Raw genomic sequence first — 22,850 nt, 5'->3', positions numbered from 1 at the left:
CGAGGGCTGACGAGAGCAGCGGTGGCGAGTCGTCGACGAGGGCCAACCAGAGTAGCCGCGGCGAGTCGTCGACCAGGGCTGACGAGAGCCGTTGCGGCGGGTGGTCAACAAGGGCTGACGAGAGCCGTTGCGGCGGGTGGTCGACGAGGGCTAACGAGAGCCGTTGCGGCGGGTGGTCGACGAGGGCTAACGAGAGCCACGGCGGCGAGTTGTTGGTGAAGACGACCTCGGAGGTGGTTCCGAGATCGGGTCTGCTGTTGTAGGTGTGGTCGGCGCAGAATGGATCTACACCGGCTCGAGAAGCTCTCCAACTCCGTCGGCGTTGATGACCCATGTGATGGATCCGACCATGAAGATCTGGCCGGGCTACGGGAGGGACGAAGAGCCTACGGAAAAAGCCATCTTGTTCGACAAGGAAACAGCACGCACACCCCTACCTGGCGCGCCAACTGTCGACAGAATATGCTCGGTAGTCCACCGAGGGGTATCCCATGATGGTAGATTTGTTGGTGGAGGTGCGCGTAATCAGGAACCGGATGGTGACACAAGGCGCAGAGACAGCGATTTAGACAGGTTCGGGCCGTCTGATCGACGTAATACCCTACGTCCTGTGTCTTTGGTGTATTGTATTGAATACATGATGTCAAGTAGAGGACCCCTGCCTCTCCTTATATACTCTGGAGGGGCAGGGTTACAAGTAAAGTATCCTATTTGGTACTATACAATGTCTTGCGGTGCACACCGAGCAGCGCCGTGCACGTCTTGATCTTTGGGCCGGGCCACCTTCGATGGTGCGGCCCATGTCTTGGGGGCCATACCCCCACAGCGAACCACCGTGGACCTCAAAAGTATCGGCTACAAAGATGACCCATGGGTACTAGCAACCAATGTCGCGCAAGTGGCCTACTATATATATGCAGAGGACCCAAAAATTGCATGTGGTTGTGTCCGGAAAGTAGCGGATTATGGGAGCTGATGGGGTGTAGAGTCCCGAACAATACAACAACTACGCAGAGCTCGAGCTTTTTATCGATCATCCAAAGAAGATCAAGGCCGTCGAGGACCGATTCAACAAGTCCAGGATGATGCCATGGGCCCGCCCCGACGGTGAGAAGAGGACGGTGAAAGCACCTGCACCAAAATGATATATGTATCCCAGAGACATATATGTAATAATATAGCTCGATCTATTGAAGACAAGTTTTGTAACTTATTATTAATATCATGGAACCATACTACTCTACTAGTACTACTGAATCTACTACTACTACTATACAATACTACTCTACTAGTACTACTCAACCTTACTACTCAACCTACTGCTACTATCTATTGTAATAATACTACTCTCTATGACTCACATGTACTCTACTACTACACAGCACTACTGTACTACTACTACTACTACACAGCAAATGCAAAATGCAAAAATAAGTTTTAGATTGATAATAAATATTAGTGTTAGATTATATTAACCGTGGCGGGCACGTAACAGCGCCCGCCGCGGTTAATAGATTAATCGCGGCGGGCAGTCTAAGGTGCCCGCTGCAGTAAACATTTACCGCGGCGGGCGGCTTATATTGCCCGCCGTGGTTAAGCAGTGGCTATATATATGACCCCCGCCCCCGTCCTCGTCCCCCGTGCCCATGCCCCGCCACCATCCTCCTCTCCCTGAAACCCTTGCTCCGGCCGCCGAGCTCCTCCACGCTGGGCCCCGTCCCCGGAACCCTAGCGCCGGCCACCGAGCTCCTTCGCGGCCACCGCACGCCCCCCCCCCCCCCGCCCCCATCCTCCTCCCCCGTGCCCGTGCCCCGCCCCCGTCCTCCTCTCCCCTGAACCCTTGCTCCGCCCGCCGAGCTCCTCCGCGCTGGGCCCCATCCCCGGAACCCTAGCGCCGGCCACCGAGCTCCTCCGTGGCCACCGCATGCGCCCCCCCGCCCCCGTCCTCCTCCCCGGTCACCGTCCACACGCCGGGCCCTATCCTCGGAGCATAGACGGGCTCTAGCCGCTACCTCCTCACTTGGAACCTGCTGTGCCCAGGCCGAGGTAAGAACTACGTTCCAGCAAACTAAATTCTACTCTGCTTGCTTGTTTCTTGCAAATGATCCCTGCTGGAGAAGTTTATCTAGTAGTAGTACCTTGGTTCTGTAATTACATGCTTCGAATCTCAACAGCATTGCCATAGCTTTTTTTATTTTCCTTTTTATCAGATATTTGTAATGTAAACTATGGGTCTCCACTGTGGACATCGCAACAGAGTGAAAAGTTTGAAAATATGATGTGTAGCTACAGTTACATCTTCTATAATTCATTTATATTTGAATATTGATATGGCCATGGTAAGAATTAATTATACAGGGTTCAGAGAACTGGTCAAAATTGTATAGGATATAGTAAACTCCTTTTGGAATGGACGGCTGAAAATTGTACAGGATATACTACACTTGGTGAATTTTGAACTGCTATACTACTGATCTATGATGCTTTTGGTGAACCGTAGCATTTGAATTCAATTCTTTTTGCTGCCTATGATGCCAAAGAAATTTGTGACAAAATTCTGAGCATATGCCACTGCCTATGATGCACCTTGCCTTTAAACTGATCACATGCTAAATTTGTGAGAATTTTGAGATGAATTGGTCACTCTGCTGCAATTTTGCCAAATTTGATATAATTTTGGTGGTGGTGCTACCTATTTCTCTACTTAATCTATTCCTATACTGTCTGCTACTACTGTCCTCCTATACTACTCCTATACTACTGCTATACTACTGTTGTATACTACTACTAGTAGTAGTATACTACTACTACTGCCTACTACTTTCTAGTAGTATACTACTACTAGTATACTACTACTACTGCCTACTACTACTCCCTCCTCCTCTACTCCCTCCTCCTCTACTGCCTACTCCTCTACTCCCTCCTCCTCTACTGCCTACTCCTCTACTATGCTCTTGCTGACTAAATTGAGCAGTTCCTCTACTACTCTTACTCTTACTGACTAAATTTGATTGAGCTGTGATGGGGGTTTATTGCTGCCTATGTTGCCAAACAAACTTTTGAGCTGTACAGCTCTTACTCTACTCCTCTTACTCTACTCTACTCTACTCTCACCTCCTCTAGTCTTCTACTCTATCTTGATGGCCGAAGGACTTAGCCCTTTGGGGCCGAATTTTGAAACTATCTTGATGGCTTTTGTTTGGTATTTGCAATGATGATTCTTTTCACACTTCTAAGCTGAGGCAGTGGCATATGCAATGATGTGAACCCTTTTATGCTGAGGCAGCGGCGATGATGATCGAGTGCCCCCGCTAAACTAGGATGGCTTGTATACAAGATACAAGCAACCAGTTTAAAAGCGATGTGATGACAATGGGGCAAATCTGAGCCAACTACTACTACTTTACTACTCTAGGACTACTCTACTTTACTACTCTAGTACTACTCTACTTTACTACTCTATAACTGTGTCTATACAACTGAAATATGTATTCATTGTAGCTTTCCAATGGCGGAGGAACCGATAAGCGAATGGTGCGACCCTACCCCTAGTGCATCATCATCAACTAGCCTCAAGAGCCAAGTGTCCATGACCCCGAGGCCAACAAAGAAACATCGTACAGAGGACAAAGATGATCCGACATACCAACCGAGGGACGACGAAGTTGAAAGTGCGCGGTCTCCAAACCCTGAACAGATGCCGGTGGTGCCTCGAGAATTGAATTTTGAGGAGGAACAAGTCAGGGACAAAGAACCCCCACTCCATCTCCAACCACTTTAGGCAAGTCTAGGGGTCAGAGGACAAAGCTGAGAAGGGGGGAACACGGGAGGCACCGGAGGGAAACCCACAGCGAAGTCCATGTGATCCATGAGGTGGGACCAGAGGGAAACCCGTTGTCGCCACCCACGGTCCTTGCCAAGTTCAGCAACCAGGTGGCATGTATAGTCATGGACAAGCTGGAGATCACTTGGGAGGAGTGGAACAATGTCCCGGTCGACTACAAGACACATATCTGGGGTGAGGTGACGAGGAGCTTCCATTATCCCGAGGACGCCGATCTGAACAAGTGCAGGGAGTGGGTCATGGACGTGGCAGGAAGAGCCTTTAGAAACTTCAAGTCCATGCTGACCAGGTACTACCTGAAGCTAAGCAAGTCACCCTATGTCAAATACACTATGGTGAAGGAACATCACTGGGAAGAGTTCTGCAAACAAAGAACAACAGAAGAAGCAAAGGCAAAGAGCGCCAAGTTTAGCGCACTCGCGAAGAAGAACCTGCACCCCCATCACTTGGGCATGACTGGGTTTGCTGGTAAGAGGCCCCAGTGGCGGGAGGAAGAAAGGGCTAGAGCTACCGCCGGGCTTCCCGATCCATACGACGGTGTAGACTTGAGGGCTAAGGACTTCATCTATGCCCGCAAGCCGAAGAAGCTCAAGGAGGGCGCGAGCAAGTTCAATGAGCTCAAGTTCGAGGAGGTGGAGAGGGCTGTCATTGAGGCCGCTAAATCTAAGGACAGCTTCGAGGTTCGCAGGGGCTAGGACTTGCTGACCCTAGCGCTGGGAACCCCTGAGCACCGTGGCCGCATCCGTGGCATGTCGTCGAAGATGAGCTAGAACTCAGTGGAGTCATGGCAATCCGATGCTGCCACATACCGGTCAAGGCAGAGGTACAAGGAGGGCATCTTTCAGAAGGGCTATGATCAAGGCGTGGCCGAAATGATCAGTCGGTCAATAAAAGAAGCCTTCATGAGCAATGACCCAGATATGGTGTCGATGAGGTCACAGATGCTTCGCTAGGCTAGCGTGGCCGTGCCTCAAGTTCCATAAGGGAAAACACAAGGGCAGCCACTGCCGATGATCGAGGATCGCCCAAGGCACCCCATAGACGACATCTGAGAACCCATGTGCGTCCACCTCATGATCCCGTTCGGCAGGGCGAAAAAGTTGACCATGGGTGAGGGTTACATGCACCCCAAAGAAGATATCAAAGATTTCAACCAAGACCAGATCCCTGCCAACTATGCTACCGTGATACTTACATGGTATGCAACCGAATACGAAGAATTTGAAATGGAATGTCCAACTGCAGAAGGGGTAACGATCCTTGGAGCTGCCTTGGGTTCCGAAGTCCTGTGGAACAAGGACGACATAGAGATCATTCTCTCGATGCTGACTTCTACGGTGACGGCGACACCAGCATCACAACCATCCGTTACCAGATCTTGTCCCCCCGATGATCCGTATCATGGCGACGGCGATGACAAAGGCAATGGTGGGGATGACAAGGGAAGGAACTCACCCCGAGGCACAAGCCCTCACCCTCGTTCTCCTCCTCCAACAACAAGTCCACCTCCACCTCCCGGCAGTCCGTCTAAGGGCACGAGCAAAGGACCGGGAGGCACAAGCCCTCACCCTCGTTCTCCTCCTCCAACAACAATTCCACCTCCACCTCCCGACAGTCCGTCTAAGGGCACGAGCAAAGGACCGGGAGGCACGGAGGAACCGGGGGCAAAGACACTGTCTGCTGCCATTGCGAGCACAAGCCACTATCCTCCACCGCCGGTGAAGACTAAAGGCGACCAAGGGCAGCTCACATACTCACTTGAGTTCGAAAGGTATGGTAGCAGCGAGCATAATTTGCTAATAACTTTTCTTTGCCATAATATGGTACTAACATTTCTATCCCAGGCCGAGATCACCTTTCCATCTATTTCCTGAATCGGATGACTGCCCCGGCCATTACGAGCATGGGAAGTTCATGATAATGAAGGCCCAACTCGTCGACGAGGAAAGGTGGGAGACAAGGAGGTTTCATCTCTAGTACATGGAAGTGGCAAAAGCTGGCCTGCATGGTTTTCTAGTCAAGGTTGTGGCGGAGTACTTCCACTTGCCTGGCAACGATGTAGAACTCCCCGTGGACTTCCACGACATGTACAGACTACTGTGGGAACAAGACCTTGACATTGCCCTAGTCACCTTGTTCTCTATGTAAGTGATGAATTGCGAGTTTCACATATCACCTGCCTTTGAATCGGTCAAGACTACTTATATATGCCACGATGGCTTGTCCTTGCAGGTTGATGGCCTATATATCCAAGGAACTAAAACTTGATGTTATCTATCTATCTCCAATGCATATTGCTCAAAGAATCATCATTGGTTACCACCTAGATGACAATCATCCAACCATGAAAGACTTGACCAAGCGACAGAAAGAGGCGCACAGGAAGAAACTGATGGACAATGAGAAGTTGAACATTTCAAGGTACATACTAGGAGCAATGAAGAAGATCAGGGGAAATGGGTGTATCCTAGCTGCCTACCACTTTGGGTAAGTCGAAGACATGCCTATAGAGATAAGTGGGTAGCTAGCTAGAATTATTATTTCTCCTCGTAACCTGTATTTTGTTTCAATGGTGCAGCCAAGGCCTCGAGGGTCACTGGGTTGCATTTATCATCTACCCTCAGGATGGCAGGGCCTACGTATTTGATTCGTTGATAGTGCCAAACTTAAAAGGGTACAAGGCCTTTGAAGATTGCCTCAGAGTGTAAGTGACTGAAGTGTCTTCTCATATGCATTCTAATGCCCTGCCTAATACTAGTACATTTCGTATAGCGCTTATAAGGAGTACGTGAAGGATCCTCAATGCTATGATCGAAGAACAGAGAAATTTAAGGCTAAGCATAAGAACCGCATCAAAATCAGACGCAACTTTCTGGTAAGTATTTGAAAGGTTTAATTGTGCTTTCCATTCATATGCGTTCTAATGTCTGTGTTGTAATGCTTGTGTATCGATCATGCAGTGTGCCAAACAACCGATAGGATCACAAACCTGTGGCTTCTATGCCTGTGAGTTCCTGAGGGTCTGCAAGCAGTACAGCAACAGTCACTACACCACAACACTAATATAGCGTCACACGTGTGTCGTTATAAATATACTAATACCGTTGAACCGTCGGTCGGTATAGCTTGCCCACAAATCAAGTGTCGATAAATGTACCTTTTACGTTGAACTATCGGTCGGTATAGATATTTAGCTGTACAATCAGACGATCGGTCGGGACAGATCCATAAAAAGGACGAACTATTAGTCGGTATATAGGCCTGTCCGTCCGCGGGAACTGAAAACAAACGAAAGGTCCATCGCGGGAAGTTGAAAACGAAAAAAGGCCTTAACTAACGGTAAGACTTGGCCCAAATACTGCAAACCCTAACATTTGCGTTCAGTCTCCCTCAGCTCTTATCACGCCGCCGCCTCTCTCTGCGCCCGCCCGCCCAACTCCACTACCGCCGCCGCCGCACAAGACCGCCGCCGTTGCCTTGCGCACTCAGACACCACCCACTGCCGCCTCGCCTCCCACTTCGCTGGCTCCCCTCTGCCCCTCTTCTATCCTCGTTGGCTCAGGGGTGCAGCCCCGACAAAGGCATCCCCGCACGTGGCCCAGATCCGGCTAAGGGTGCCCTGGGGACAGCTGCTCGGCCTCGTTCCGGGCCTAGGGTGGCCGGAGGACAGCTGTTCGGCTTCGATCCGGGCCTAGAGCGACTGGAGGAGAGCTACGTGCTCGGCCTTGATCCAGACCTAGGACGGCGAGGGCCGGCCAAAGGCAGCGTGAGGTCCGGCCTGCTGGATGGGGGCATCGAGCCCGTCATGCTCCACGCGCTCTATCGATGATTTGGCCTGCGACGATGGCACCGGTGTCATCCAGCGGCGGCCGGCTCGAGTACGGCTCCAACAGCTGGGATCTGTGGCGTGATGTGTCCTTGAGATCATGCCCCTGCAAGCTCGTGTTCAGGTTGGAACCACCCTCCCCCTTCTGAATGACATGAACATCATGCTTCCCCTTTATTTTTGTGTGCTCTCCTTCAAAAGTTTACGAAAGTGGAATACATGATAATCAGCAACCATGAATTGTTTTTCAGAAGATCATGCTAATGCATGAGAATGGATATAGAAAGGTTTGAAAGAATGGGGCTAGGATGGCTTTAAGGAATATAACTCGTTTTTTTGGTAGGTCTCTAAAGGAACAGGTTGAAACTAAATAATCAGTTTGTTGTATCACCTTATGCCGATTCACCAAGGAAAAAAATTCACTTCATCTATAAAAGCATGCTCATGTTAGTATTTTAATTGAATTAACACTCCCAACGATTAATGGAAGTGTCACGCTAGAGTTTGTAAATAAGATGGTATTAGCTAGCTTTACTCCTGGCCACTATTTTTAAATTCCCTGCCCCTTTTTTTTAGTTTGGAAATAATGCAATTAGAATGGGGGACAGAATTTGTCCCACAAAGAATATTGTAGTCTTAGTCAACCAATACTTTCGATTGGTTTTCATTGAGCTTGGGCAGCAGATTATTTTTTTTTCTAAGGTTTATGCTATTACTGCCTACTTGAGTCCTATGCACCTAGCATGCATTTATGAATGGAGCTTGAAGCCATGGGAACTTGCTACTTTAATCTTATCAGGGTTTACGATAGCTGTTTGTTACTTTTACTCATTTATGTCATAAATTGTTGACAGCTAGTGGAAAGGTATTAGTTTATGAAGGTAACTTGATTTCCAAATTGTTTGCAGACCTCCTGCATGTTTTTTCATACCTACCGAAGGATCTCAACTTCATTCAGCATACTAGCTATATTGGTTGGAAGGAGTAAGGGCACTTTATCATTTTTGGTTCTAGTCTCTCTCTCAATTTAGGGCTGGAAGTTATTTACATTGTCTGTCTGTCTCTGCATCCAGGGAAAGACAAATAAGGCCAATCATCGTTGATCCTGGTCTATGTCTCTCATCCAGGAATGACATTTTTTATGCCACCCAAAAGCGTGATCTGCCAAATGCTTATAAACTGTTTACAGGTGAGGGAGTACTGTCTTTAATCTATCACTACCGCATGACTCACACAGTTGACCAAGAACAGTGGTGACACGGTCCAATTATTCTGTCGTTGATGCCTGTTATATGATTACCAGAGCAAAGCATGCTTTTGTGAAAAACTACATCTGTTGTGACCCAAAAAATGATTGCACTCACTTTTTTGAAACTTAGCCACAAATATACAAAAGGGATATTTAGATTTATAATCTGGAAATTCCATCATTAGATTTTTCACCAAGTAATGTCCGAGGTTTGTATCGTCCAAAATGGTAATTAAGTGAAGATATTTTGGGGTGGGCATGGGTTTGTTACCAGTTAACTTTCTTACGTTGATTATCATTCCTTTACCCAGGTGTGCATTTGTGCTACTGAACAGGGGAGGGGTGGTGATAGCAAAAACTGTAGTGATAATGACTCCCACAAGCAAACTGAAAACATTTTCTCCGGAGGGTACTTAGATGAAGCTGATGATAGTTTTCCCTGCCTCACTCGGAGACGTTGACATGTTGCTTCTTTATTTCAATTTGCTTGTTCTCATTGTATTTTAAGCTTATCTGTTGATCAAATTTAGGATCTCTGTTATCTAGTATTTTTTGGACACTGCAACTATTCCTGTTTAAATCTGTGTCTGATTACTTAATTAGCAAAGTAATGGTGAATGACTCAAATCGATTTACAAACAGTAACCACTTCTGCATTTGATCATATAGACCAATAGAGTACTTGAAAGGTACTGAAAGCACCGTTGTTATCTGTATCTAACAGATACTGAAGGTACTTGAAGAAATACTGAAATCTCACCTATTGATTGAATGCAGGTAGCTGAAATGCTGAAACAGGACAACCGGAAAGTGCAGAAAAAACACCATTACTAGGCCATTCAAGCTAAGGACTGATGTGAGTTTTTACACCATTTCTTCTTGAAACTATGGTGTGTGGTATGTGGAGATTTGGATCTAGAGTTGGGTTCTATTCTCACTGCATTTCTGAAATATGCTTCGTTGAATTGTTTTTAGCATTCTTTGTTCAGCATGTACAGTTGTGGCACTAAACACTGATCCATGGTGCAGTGATAGTACAGTTAATACTCAGTGTTTGGAACCTTCTCCCTTCGAGGCAATAGTTGTAGGAGCTTTCACTACTCTCTGACTGATGATCGACAACTGCATTTGCTATTCTTTTGGATCATGTACTCTTGTGAATTAACAGAACACATTATAAAAGCAACGAATGCATTAGTATAAATATCTGCATCCATTGTGTTGCAATTTTTTGAAGACCGGTGGCATGTGAATCAGAGTAAGGTAGCAGGCTAGCAGAAGAAAGATGGCCTCTCTTTTCATGATAATTTCAACAGATTTCTGTAATACTATCATAACCTAACATTTGAAATTTCTTCAGACAAATAGTGTACTCTGAAAACTTTATACCCAGACATTTTTTTTATCTATGAAGAGATTTAGTAATTTAGCAATTCCTCAATTGTATTTTTCATATGTAATTGCCACTGGTTGCTACATCCATTTTATTGCCCAGTGTGCGCCTGCCCTATCTGCTTAGCGTGCACCTGCCATTGTGCTTGTTTCCCTTGCATTTTACTAGGCTGATTAGTGGAAATTAGTTCCGTGCAGCATTGCACGTAATTGTTTAGTCACTATATGTACCATTGAACTAGCTCAGTAGTAACTTGCAGATTTTGACTTGATTTTCACAGGTCTGATTAATGCATTGAAGCTTATCCAACCTATCAAGGACAAATACCCAGGTATCACTTACGCAGATTTGTTCCAGTTAGCAAGTGCTATGGCAATTGAGGTCATTGTCCTTTCTCTGCTTAAGTATCTCACTTGGTCATTTGATCAGTCAAGTCTATGTAGTAATATGTTTGGTCAATCGCATAATACAGGAAGCTGGTGGCCCGAAAATTCCAATGAAATATGGGCGGGTTGATGTCACAGTAGCTGAGCAGTGTCCACCTGAAGGGAGGCTTCCTGGTCAGTGTTTCCAATGGGTTCTTCATTCCATACCAATGTCTCATTTTTGGTTTTGTTCAATGCTTGAAATGTGACTTATGAGAGGTATCAAACTAAATTGTTGCTAATGCACATGTTCTGCAGACGCTGGCCCACGTGATCTGGCTGAACACCTTAGGGAGGTATTCTATAGAATGGGCCTTGATGACAAGGTGTGGCGGGTTTTGAAACTTAACTGTCTATCTGTATTTTCTTGAGCTATGTCATTGAACTTCCGGGGCATTTGTGCAGGAAATTGTTGCACTATCTGGAGCACATACACTTGGAAGAGCAAGGCCTGACCGGAGTGGCTGGGGAAAACCAGAAACAAAATATACCGTATGTTTTTATGTTCTATTTGCTTCAGTTTAAATAAGAAACAATAGGTTATTTTCAATAATATGGAGTTTTTGGGCATGCTCGAACCGTACGCTATCCATTATTCTGTATTTTGAGTACAGAATACACACTTTGCTATCATGTTGTGACTTAGAATTCCTGGGGTTCTTTGCCTTACAGTGGAGTTACTCGATAAGACTTGATAACTTCTATAGTCTGTCTCCTTTTGCTATGTTTAGTGACAGAACATAATCAAGACGCAAAAACTTACCTGATAGCCAGTATTCTTGGTATTGTACTATTCTCCACCTCTTGACGTTTTTTAATTGACAAATGAAACTTCTGTTCTTCTCACTTCTCATACCTAGACTATCTTCTTTGCAAACTTCATTACCAGGCAGGTTGTGAAAATGGTTAGTTTCAATTAACCAGTACTGAGGTGTTCCTGTCATTGCATTTTGCAGAAGGATGGGCCTGGTGAGCCTGGAGGGCAATCATGGACAGTTGAGTGGTTGAAGTGGCTTTAGGTGTTAGTGAGCTAAGCTTTTGGTCACAAGTGGTGGATGTATGACTTTTGGTTGCATGAGGTAGATGTTGTATGACTTTTGGTCACATGAGGTAGATGTAGGGATGTATCACTCATGCACAAACTTCATGTTTGCGAGCTTCTAATGTATCTTATACTTATGATGTTGAATCTGACCGACCTTACATTGGGCTACTCATATATGAATGGATCATATATGAATGAATCTATTGTCAATGTTTTATGCTCATATTAATCAATGTCCTTGTATGTATGGTTAATGCATATTGTATTGAACGTTTGTGCGTTGACAATAGATAATTTGGGTTTCATTATGTACTGCTGACCAGCAACAAATATATTGTCTCTATATGAATGATTCGCGTTGGACTGTTAGTTGCTAAAAGTATTTATAGCCTCAAACTATGTGTCGGTATATATAGCCCCTAAGGCGTCAGACTGTCGGTCGCTAAAAACGTGTCGGTCGGTATAGGCTATACCGACGCCACTTTCAGCGACACTAGCTAAGTGTCGGCATAGATCTATACCGACCAATGGAACGTCGCTATATCGATCTATAGCGACCGACGGTACGTCGCTATTCTGGGGTTGTGGTGTAGTGAGTTGGAGGGTGGTCAAGAATGGATTGAACTGGTCGAGAGACGTGCAGAGCACTCAACACAGCTTCAAGCAGACAAAGGCGGCCATATGTAAGTTTGTCTTAGATAAATGCGTGCTTGAAGGGGGCACGTTCTTCAATGAGAACAGCCCGCTAGCGATTTTACCGGAGTACGAGAGGCTGAGGAAATGGCCCACGATGATGCGTCTGCAGGATTACACCTTAGCGCATGTATAACGACATTAATATGTAAATGTAATGAATTAACGATGACAAGAACGACTAAGTGAATGTATATATATGTATATTATCTCATGTGTAATGCATGCATACTTTTTAAGTTTAATCTGTGAAATCTGGATGTGATTTGAATTTGAATTTATATGCCTGCTGTATTTTATTTGAATTTATATGCCTGCTGTATTTTTTTTAATTCAGGAAATAATTTACCGAGGCGGGCAAATAATAAAGCCCGCCACAGCTAATGAACATAACCGCGGCGGGCCACAAAAGGTGTCCGCCGCGGTAAAATAATTTACCGCGGCGGGCGGTGTCACGTGCCCACCGTGGTAAAAGTATATTTACCGCAGCGGGCACATTACACCGCCCGCCGCGGTAAATCGGTTAACCGCGGTGGGCAAAGCCGCCCGCCGTGGTTAAGCCACGATTTACCGTGGCCTCTAGGCCGCGGCGGACGGCTTTGCCCGCCGTGGGAAACCGAAAACGCCCGCCTCCAGTAAAGTTTGTGTAGTAGTGTTAACCGAAGCGATAGGAATGGAAGTAGACAATGAAAGGGTTGCTGACGACGATGCTGGAGACGAGGTTTAGAATGTGAAGGACTTAGAATTACTTCAGCGATTACATTTAGGCAATGACAGTGATGACGACATTCCTCCTTCAGAGCACGAGCATGATTATATCGACACGCATGATAGTGATGATAAGACTTATGATCTAGCTAATCCCGATCAAGATGATTATTTCTAATACATGTATGAGTCGTACTAATTTATTTATTATTTGTCATACCATGTTATTTTTGAAGTATGTTTAGTTTATTTTGCATATCTTTCTAAGTATGTTTTGTTTATCTTTGCTGATTAGTTTACTCCTTTTAATTGCAGGTGATTGAACAATCGTGGGCGGTACGAGGAAGATCGCGGCGCTTTACAGAAAATTCAAACCTGCAGCTTCAGGGTCAGCTTCAGGGAAAGGTCAATGGAGGGTCGAGGTAGGGGTCGAGGGAAGGGTAAAGGGAAGGTTAAAGGGGTGAGGCCCCTATCGCCTGTAGCTTCCTCGTCGTCGTCTGAGGAGGAGGAGGTACCTTCCACGCACGCCTCTGGTGACGAGGAGGAGGTACCTTCCGCGCACGCCTCTGGTGACGAGGAGGAGGTATAGGAGGAGCAGGAGCAGGTGGAGGAGGAGGCAGTTGGTTCCCAAGTCTGGTTGCGAGGTCCCTCGACCCTCCCGAGGCAACCGATACCTCTTGAGAGACGCCCGATGATTTGGCCCTCTAGGAAAAAGTAAATAACTTTAGATGTTCTTAATAATTTTTCGTTTGATATGTTAAAAATTACAATGAAAACTAATAATTTATCTTAATCACTTGGGTAGGGGTTGGATTAAAGTCAGTGGGGGTGATCACAACCGCAAGGTCAATGGCATCCTTGGCCTTTTGTGCAGGCTACACTTCCCTAGCTTAGTGCAGTTCGGCGAAGAGCAGGGGCCGGCCTACACGTGGGACCACTACGTCGCCGCCCGCGACGCCACTGATCGTGATGGCAGGGTATTCCCCAACAAGGCAAAGCGGGTGAAGGGCGAGTTGTGGGTAAGTATTCCTCGCACTACATTGCTCAATACATCACATTCACTGGACATTCTTGAAGTAATGACTGTATACATCGCGTCTATATGCAGGACTTCTATAGATGCCAGGAGGGGTACGAGGCCAAGGCGGCCTCCATCTCTGAAGAAGCCGCCAAGAAGCTCGTGAAGGACATGCACTACGAGGCGCGCGTCCAGGCCATCATCGACTACTATGCTCAATACAGAGGGATGAAGGTTAAAAAAGAAGAGGCAAGAACAATGAACCTAACCCGGGAACAATTCTTGAAGGTAAATATAGAACATTAATACTTACTTTTTATGAGATTAATTATGCTTAATTTTATTTTTTTCATATGTCATACACTCGATGACATATGTGCCTCCGTACTGGTGCGCCCAGCATACTCGGTGCTGGGAATACATGGTAGACAAATGGTTGGAGCTCGGGTGGGTGGAGACACACAACGCTTGCCGGGACCGACGTTTGCTAATGCCACGTGCATCACACCATCAAGGTAGCTTGAGCCTCGACGAATACAGGGAAAAATGGGTATGCGAATTCATTTCTTTATTCTAATGCTCAATTCTGCATAATTTCTAATCATTTTGGATTTTTGCCGCAGTCGTCGTCACATGATGGCCAGCCTTGCTCCCAGTTCAAGGCATGGGCTCTATCCAAAAAGGGCAAGGCAACGGCAGACATCGACTTCAACCCGGAGCACCCGCCCGAGGCGTACAGCGATCCCAGCATCCACAGCCGCGTCACTGAGTACACAACGATGGCAAGGGTGGTTCATGGGTTAGAGTTCGATCCGAGCACCCAGGATCTTGATGGAGAAATCGTGATGAGGGTGGGAGGAGTCAAGAAGCATGGCCGGTACTGGATTGGCGACAGTACAATCGACACGGCCTCTACTCACACTCTCTCCCAGATCCGAGCAAGGAGCACGAGCTCGAGCCCGGCGATACGCCCATGGCCAACCACTACACAGTTCCAGATGGAGGCTCTTCATGTTATTTCTGTTTTATTCAACATTCGTTGATTGTTACATACTTTAGCTTTGCATTGTAACATTGGGATGAAATATTATAGGCCCGGGTGGAAGCAAAAACGAAGCAACGAGAGGAGATGGAGGTGAGGATGGAGGAGATGATTCAGCAGAGGGTGGCGGCCGAGCGACAGAACATGGAGGAAGAACAATAGCTAACGATGGAGCATATGATTTAGCAGAGGATAGAGGCCGAGTGGCAGAGGATAGAGGAAGAAAATCGGTTGAGGATGGACCAAATGTTCCAATACATGCAGAATTTTGCATCGAGTATGGGTCAAGCTTTGCCACAGCCACTAATGCTATTCCCTCCACCTCAGCCACCCACAACTACTCCTGTGAGTCACTTGACACCTTATACTGCAGATTGAATACTTTGACTTAGATAACTTTAGATGTTAGCATAAAATGACTTAGAGAACTTTAGATTGAATACTTTGCATGTTTTTGTGACTAAGTAGAGATGTAGAGTCACCTTATACTGCATCTTGAAACAACTGATCGAGTGCTCCCATGGTTTATCTATTACTGCTACTCTATATTTGATAAGACACCACAACTGCAGACGCCCTCTTTGCCGAGTGCTGGGGGCACTCGGCAAAGCCAGCCAAGCACTCGGCAAAGGCTTTGCCGAGTGCCGCACTCGGCAAAGGTCTCTCGGCAAAGATTTTATCAGCAAAAATTTCTTTGCCGAGTGCCAAAAATCGACATTCGGCAAAGTCTTTGCCAAGTGCCAAGCCCGCACTCGGCAAAAAAATAACTGCCGTCAACATTTGACGCCGGCTTTGCCGAGTGCCTAGGGACTGGCACTCGGCAAAATTTGAATTTTTGCCGAGAGCCAGGGCTCAGCACTCGGCAAAGAAACCATTTTTTTTAAAAAAAATCTTTTTAAAAATAGTCTTTGCCGAGTGGTACCATCTGGCACTCGACAAAATTGACCTCTTTGCCGAGTGCCAGGCTATGGCACTCGGCAAAACTGGGGAAGTGGCTGTTTTTGCAGCATTTTTTTCCAGCTTTGCCGAGTGCCACACCCCTGGCACTCGGCAAAGACTTCTTTGCCCAGTGTTGGCACTCGGCAAAGCTGGAAAATTTGCAATTTTTTGTTTGTTTGTTGCTTTCCTTCGAAAGCAAACACGCAAAACTCATATATAATACATGAGACAGCACACAGGCATTTAGCATCACACAAAACACATACATAATCCATCACATACATCCATAATACATCACAAGCACATCCAACATCCATCACAAGCACATCCTCCTGCATAATCCATCACACGCACATCCAATGTGCAAATCCATGACAACATCTAAGAAGTCTTCATCCAACACAAGTCCTAGATCAAGAAAAGTCAATGAAACATGAAGGGGCACCACCTACTACCACTGATCCCAATGGGAGCCTGAAGGGGCACCTCCGTGCGGTGGTGGACCTGTCTAGCCGGGGTGTGTGTGCTGAGGCGAAGGAGTCGGGTTCGAACCCGACGACTGTTGCACAAAGGAGAATTGAATTCATTAGTATCTACACAAGCTAAAGGACTTGATCAACCATATATATATACTCACCGGAGTGCCTAGAGCCAGAGGAGTAGGAGGCACAACTAGAGCGAGCAGCGACTGGGGCACCACCACACCCGGGAGAGTGGTGCCGAGGCTCGACATGAATGAGAACATGTCCTGCATCCTCTGTGCCTCGGTCACCCTCTGGGCCCTCAGGACCTCCCACTCGGCCCTCTCGGTCTCCCTCTGGGCCCTCTCCCTCTCCCTCTCGACCCTCTCGGCCTCCATCCTCTCCACAGTGGCCTGCAATATTCAATCACCAACGTTTAAACAATGCAAATGCAAGGTACATGTGTAAAAGTAATGAACGGCGAATGAAATAGAACTAACCTGGAGTGCCACCATCTGCTGCAGTGTGCTCGCCTGCTGAGGTCGAATGGGGATGGAGGAGCTCGTGCTCTGTGCTCGGATCTGGACGAGGTTGGGCACAGAGGTCGAGTCGACCATGTTGGAGGCCATCCAGTACCGGCCGTGCTGCTTCCCTCCTCCGAGCCTCATCACGAGGTTGGTATCAAGGGGCTGGGTGGCGGGGTCGAAGTCCTCCCCATGCCGCTCGTGGGCCGACGAGGCGTAGTCGGTGAGCTTGCTGTGGACGCTCGTGTTGCTGTACGCCTCGGGCCCGTCCTCCGGGTTGTAGACGGTGTCCGGGGCTATCGCCTTGCCCTTGTGTGCCATGGCGTACGCCATGAACTCGTTGCATTCCTAGCCATCATGCGACTGGGACTGCGAGGAAAACACAAAGACGATTAGAAGTAATGAGAATTGAGTGTTAGAACAAATAAATAAATAAGTGCGTAGCGTGTACCCAGGCCTGGGCGTACGAACTGAGGGGCCGGTTGCCTTGGTGGTGCGCCAGCCCACCCATCTGCAGGCGGCACTCCCGACGGAGGGCGTGCCTCTCCCTCCACTCATCGGAGACCCACTTGTCCACGATGGCCGCCCAACAGTCTCTGTGGGTGGCGCACCAAGAAGGACACATCTGCATGCCATCAAGTATTGTATTAGAAATGTTAGAATATAAAATGAAGGCTACCTATTCTTCATGGAATGAGTCAGTAACAATGTTTTATAACTTACTGCGAGGTACTGCTCCCTGGTGAGTGTCATGGTCCTGGCCTCGCTCTTCCCCGGGTACCGACCAAGGACGTCGCACGAGTGGTTGATGTGGCACTACAGCCTCGCCTCGTAGTACAGGTCCGTGACTCGGCCCCTGCATGCCCTATCCTGCACCTTCGTCACCCAGGCGGGGTCATGCCCCTCCTCCAACGTGAAGAAGTCCTGCATACAGACATCATGTGTCCTTTCATTATTTCAAGAACGTCTAATGATTTCATAGTATTGAGCAATGTAGTGTGATGTAGACTCACCCAGAACTCACGCCTGATCCGCTCCTGTGCGGTGCCATACACGGCGTCCACGGCGGAGTTGAAGTGGTCCCACGTCCATGGAGACGACTCAACCTGGGCGTGGGTGACCAAACCAGGGTAGTGCAGGCAGATCAGGCCACCGAGGATCCCATTGCACTGCCGATGATCGCCCCCAGACACAAGTTCCTAGTTCCTACAGGAGTCAGTAAGAAGAATTGTTAGTCCGTGGTTCGGTTTTCAGCATATGAACAAGAAGAGATGCAAAATGAACGGATACTTACTTGTCGCCCATGGGACGAATCACCGGCCTCCTCTGAAACGGGATCAGCCACGTCGGGAGCTACGAGGACCCGCGCAAGTACGGTGCCGATGAGGTGCTCGAAGTGGAACCCCCCACCACCCCCCAGAGGAAGTGTCACCCCCCGCCACCCCCCCAGAGGAAGTGTCAGCCCCTCCTGTCTGGGGGGCTAGCTACTGGTCCTCATCGTCAGTGGTCGTCGTTTGGTCCTCCTCGGGCGGGGGGACAGCAGACGACTGCACCGCCCTCCTCGGACGGCTGCGGGCTCGGCGGGCCGGATGGCTCCTCGCCTCCGCCTCCGCCTCCTGAGTCGTCCTCGCGTAGAGCGAGTTGCAGGTCCGGGTCCGCCTTCCGCCCGGCATTTTGTCGAGTGCCTGCAAATACAAAGAGTAAACCAGTTAGCACAATATAGACAAATATAGAGATGCAAAATGAACGAAACATAACTAGAAAATAATAATAATATAGTATTACATGAATTAGAAATAATCTTAAGGATCGGCAGCGGCCGGATCATAAGTGTCGTCATCACTAGCAATATTGTCTAACATTTCTGCCTCATCTCCATCGTTGTCATCAATGGCAACGCCAAACCGTAATCGCTCAAGCAGTGCTAAGTCTTTGGCATTTTGCACCTCTTCTCCATCGTCCTCATCTCCATCGTCCTCATCAATGTCATTGTCTACTTCCATGCCCATCAGCGAAAACATGTCTATGTGAAACATGCCATCTAGCCCCTCGGGTTGATAGAACTCCCCTGTATATGTGTTTGGGTCAAAGTTGTAATCCTCATCGTTTGGGACAGGCACTTTGCCATGCGGTGATACCAACTGCGCAAGGTACCAACCCTCAAGAGTGGGATCTTTTTGGCATGCCCATGGAAGATAATAAACTTGCGTGGCCTATTGAGCCACAATATAGACATCGTCTCCTTGATAGAGGGAATCTTGTCGAATTTCAACTTGTCCAATCTCAGGGGCTCTTCTCGTGACATTGGGATCAAACCAATGGCATTTGAATACGACTGGCTTATGACCTCCGCGAAGCTCAAAGTTGAGCTCGTATATTTCTTCGACTATGCCGTACTAGTCGCGGTCATCGGTGCCAGGCGTACGAACTCCAGTATTCGTGGTTTTTCGATTGGGCCGACTGAGCTCGTGGCTTCTTGTGTGGAAGCGATAGCCATTCACATCATATACGGTGAATAACTTGACCCTATAGGGGAAGCCTTTGACAACCTGTTTCAACTCTTCATCCATTTCCGCATCCGTGCATGCCTGTAAGGTGAGGGCGGATAGATCATTACTCGCTCGTAGGAGCAAAGTGGGATGTCACAGATGGAACGATGTAAATTGGATGGTACCTTCTTTTCGAACCATGAAATGAAATCGGGCACACCATCTTTGAGAAGACTATCTTGTTCTTGAGGGGAAGGATCCCTATTTCCTGTCTAGTATGTATTCAGAAATTCCCTGAAAAAGCAAGAGACAAGGGGGTTGGATAGATAGACGATAGTGACGGCGTATGTAACAAGCTCATTGAGAACTTACTGCACATAAGGGTTCACTTCGTCAAGGTTCAACAACACATACAACATGATAGTGCGCCACTCATCATTCCGCAAGGTCTTGGTGCTCGAAGCGCTTGCCCTGCCAAGTTGACCTTTGAAAAGGCTGAGATTTGATGACCTCTCGTCGGTGTTGTAACGAGGGATTGGATTGTGCACGCTGGGAAGGCTATCCTTATAGTATGATGTTGTGAAGTTTGACACCTCCTCAAGAATGAATGCCTCTGCCATGGATGCCTTAATTCTGGCTTTATTTCTATGCTTTTTCTGAAGAACCTTTAGACATCTCTCGATTGGATAGCACCAACGGGCTTGCACGGGCCCCCCCATTCGTGCCTCGTGAGGCAGGTGCAAAATCAGATGCTGCATTGAGAGGAAGAAGCCGGGTGGGAAGATCTTCTCCATCTTACAGAGCAACACAGGTGCCACTTTCTCTAAGTCATCAATCACGGCCTGAGATAGCTCCTTGGCACAAAGCTGGCGGAAGAAATAGCTCAACTCTGCCAGGACGCGCCACACATGCTCGGGGACGAAACCTCTGGTCATCGCTGGAAGGAGCCGCTCAATCCATATGTGGAAGTCATGACTCTTCATCCCTAACACTCGGCAAGTGGACACGTTCACTCCCCTCCTCAGATTCGCCGCATACCCATCAGGGAACATTAACGACTGAACCCACTGACATACTTCCCTCCTTTGGTCCTTCTTCAAAACAAAATCGACCGAAGTCCTTTTCCATTTCTTGCCAGGCGTGGGAGTCTTCATCACTTGCTTTGGTCTATCGCACAGTGCTGCCAGGTCCACTCTTGCATTAACATTGTCCTTTGACTTTTTTGTGTCCAAGAGTGTTCCCCAAAGCGCCTCGGTGATATTCTTCTCTGTGTGCATTAAATCAATGTTGTGTGGAAGAAGAAGATCATTGAAATAGGGAAGCCTAGTCAAGCCCGATTTATGAGTCCACATGTGGTACTGACCATATCCATCAAAACGACCTTTCTCTTTATCAACTTTGAGAGCCTCTATCTCAGTGCGGATCTCGGCAGCGGTCATCATCTGAGGTGCAGGATCGGTGACTTCAACACCTTTCGTGAAGTTCTTGATGTCTCGTCTGAATGGATGGTCAAGGGGGAGGAACTGACGATGTTGGTCGAACGAAGAAAACTTGCCACCACTCTTCAGCCAAGTGAACCTCACACCTGCCTTGCATATTGGGCATGGGAACTTCCCGTGAACACACCACCCATAGAATAGGCCATACGCCAGGAAGTCATGCAGGGAGTAGTGGTACCACACATGCATTGTGAAGTTTCTCTTTGTAGCTCGGTCGTATGTCAGTACCCCCTTTTCCCAAGCATCGATCAAATCATCGAACACAGGCTCCATGAACACACCCATATTGTTCCCTGGATGTCCAGGAATTATCAGCGACAAAAATATGTTCTTGGGTTGAAAGATGACACCGGGGGGGAGATTCAGGGGTATCACGAACACGGGCCAACAAGTGTATGGGGCCACGGACAATCCATATGGGTTGAACCCATCTGTTGCCAATGCTACACGTACATTGCGAGCCTTCTCAGCTTTAACACGATGTATGCCATCGAAATGGGTCCAGGCGTCGCCATCCGATGGGTGTACCATCTTGTCCGGATTGTACCTTTTGCCATTTTTGTGCCATGTCATCTGTTCTGTGGACTCCTCTGTCATGTACAGCCGTTGGATCCTCGGTATGAAAGGAAGGTACCGTAGGACCTTCGTAGGGATACTCAGCTGTTCCTTCTTGCCATCACTAGTGTCAACCTCCAGGTACCTAGAGGATTTGCACTTTGGACAGTGCGTTGCTCCCTCGTGATCTTTCCTAAAAAGGACGCATCCATTCGGACAAGCATGGATCTGCTCATACGGCATCTTAAGTGCACGAAGAAGTTTCTGTGACTCGTACAAGTTCTTCGGCAGGATGTGATCCTCCGGAAGCAGGGATCCAAAAACTACCAACATACCATCGAAGTTGTCCCGACTCATGCTAAACTGCGACTTCAACCCCATGATGCGTCCAATTGCATCCAGCTGCAATACCGTTGTCTTTTCGTGCAAGGGCTTCTGCGCTGAAGACAGCATATCATAGAACGCCTTTGCGCTTTCCTCTGGCTTCTCCTCCAATCCTTCACCGAACCATGCCTGCTGAATGTCATCCATCCAGTCTACTACCCCGCCATCTCCATCATAATCCTCGAGACGCTGTCTCACCACCTCCTCTCTAATACGATCGGCTTCACCATGGTGGATCTAGCGGGTATAGTTTGCCGTGAATCCATACTTGATAAGATCTTCCCCCATGAGCCTCTTAATTTTTCTTTTCTTGTTGCCACATCTGCTACACGGACACGGCATCTGGGCTGACCCTTTAGCAGCCTCGCCAAATGCATGCTCCAGGAAAGCATTGGTCTTGGTCATCCATTCTGGGGTCATACTTGCGTGGCCCGTGTACATCCACTCACGATTATCCATCCTCTGGCACATGCATATGTAAGCGAGTAATAAAAACTGCAGGTAAATCCACAAGGCATTCCTACTATACATCTAATAGGTGAAGGATAGGTCCTAATCCCACCCGAGGATGCGTAGATGAGGTTGGCTTCCATGGTCCGCTCCTATCCAAGATAGAATTTCGGCAGCACCTCCCCGCTGTTCTCCCGATACACATCCTAGCAGGGAGATTGTGTATCAGGAGAACAACGAGGAGGTGGTGCCGAAACTCTGTCTCGGACAGGAGCGGGCCATGGAAACCAACCCATCTACGCATCC

General features: G+C 47.7%; 2 protein-coding genes, 1 long non-coding RNA gene and 1 pseudogene across 3 annotated transcripts; 2 read left to right on the top strand and 2 right to left on the bottom strand.

Moving 5' to 3' along the window:
• The first annotated feature begins 7,578 nt into the window (after positions 1–7,578).
• Positions 7,579–9,545, top strand: LOC136482970 (uncharacterized). The gene is made up of 4 exons (XR_010765261.1): positions 7,579–7,794; positions 8,579–8,654; positions 8,744–8,859; positions 9,231–9,545. It is a non-coding gene; the product is annotated as an uncharacterized lncRNA (long non-coding RNA).
• Positions 9,546–9,806: 261 nt separating this feature from the next.
• Positions 9,807–11,821, top strand: LOC136480971 (probable L-ascorbate peroxidase 8, chloroplastic). The gene is made up of 6 exons (XM_066478380.1): positions 9,807–9,816; positions 10,593–10,693; positions 10,785–10,872; positions 10,996–11,063; positions 11,143–11,229; positions 11,694–11,821. Exons 1-6 carry the CDS (start codon positions 9,807–9,809, stop codon positions 11,754–11,756), a joined length of 417 nt encoding a protein of 138 aa, XP_066334477.1. The 3' UTR covers positions 11,757–11,821.
• A 4,664-nt stretch (positions 11,822–16,485) lies between these two features.
• Positions 16,486–18,539, bottom strand: LOC136482969 (uncharacterized). Its single transcript, XM_066480119.1, has 7 exons — positions 18,462–18,539; positions 18,181–18,373; positions 17,891–18,091; positions 17,619–17,792; positions 17,144–17,536; positions 16,820–17,056; positions 16,486–16,741 (listed from the first exon to the last, which is right to left on the bottom strand). The coding sequence occupies exons 5-7, from the start codon at positions 17,498–17,500 to the stop codon at positions 16,691–16,693; spliced, it is 645 nt and encodes a 214-aa protein (XP_066336216.1). The 5' UTR covers positions 17,501–17,536; positions 17,619–17,792; positions 17,891–18,091; positions 18,181–18,373; positions 18,462–18,539; the 3' UTR covers positions 16,486–16,690.
• A 112-nt stretch (positions 18,540–18,651) lies between these two features.
• LOC136480970 (uncharacterized) lies at positions 18,652–22,553 on the bottom strand (annotated as a pseudogene).
• Positions 22,554–22,850: the final 297 nt, after the last annotated feature.

This window comes from Miscanthus floridulus, chromosome 9 (assembly GCF_019320115.1).
Source record: "Miscanthus floridulus cultivar M001 chromosome 9, ASM1932011v1, whole genome shotgun sequence".
Lineage (NCBI taxonomy): Eukaryota > Viridiplantae > Streptophyta > Magnoliopsida > Poales > Poaceae > Miscanthus > Miscanthus floridulus.
The sequence above is the reverse complement of the archived record's forward strand: the minus strand, read 5'-3'. Positions and strand labels throughout refer to the sequence as shown.

Coding starts and splice junctions, on each gene's coding strand:
- LOC136480971 (XM_066478380.1), top strand. Junction 10,873..10,995: donor ACCTGAAGGGAGGCTTCCTG/GTCAGTGTTTCC, acceptor CATGTTCTGCAG/ACGCTGGCCCACGTGATCTG. Junction 11,064..11,142: donor GAATGGGCCTTGATGACAAG/GTGTGGCGGGTT, acceptor GCATTTGTGCAG/GAAATTGTTGCACTATCTGG.
- LOC136482969 (XM_066480119.1), bottom strand. CDS start 17,500: ATGGCGTACGCCATGGCACACAAGGGCAAGGCGATAGCCCCGGACACC. Junction 17,057..17,143: donor AGCAGATGGTGGCACTCCAG/GTTAGTTCTATT, acceptor TGAATATTGCAG/GCCACTGTGGAGAGGATGGA. Junction 16,742..16,819: donor CTCTGGCTCTAGGCACTCCG/GTGAGTATATAT, acceptor TTTGTGCAACAG/TCGTCGGGTTCGAACCCGAC.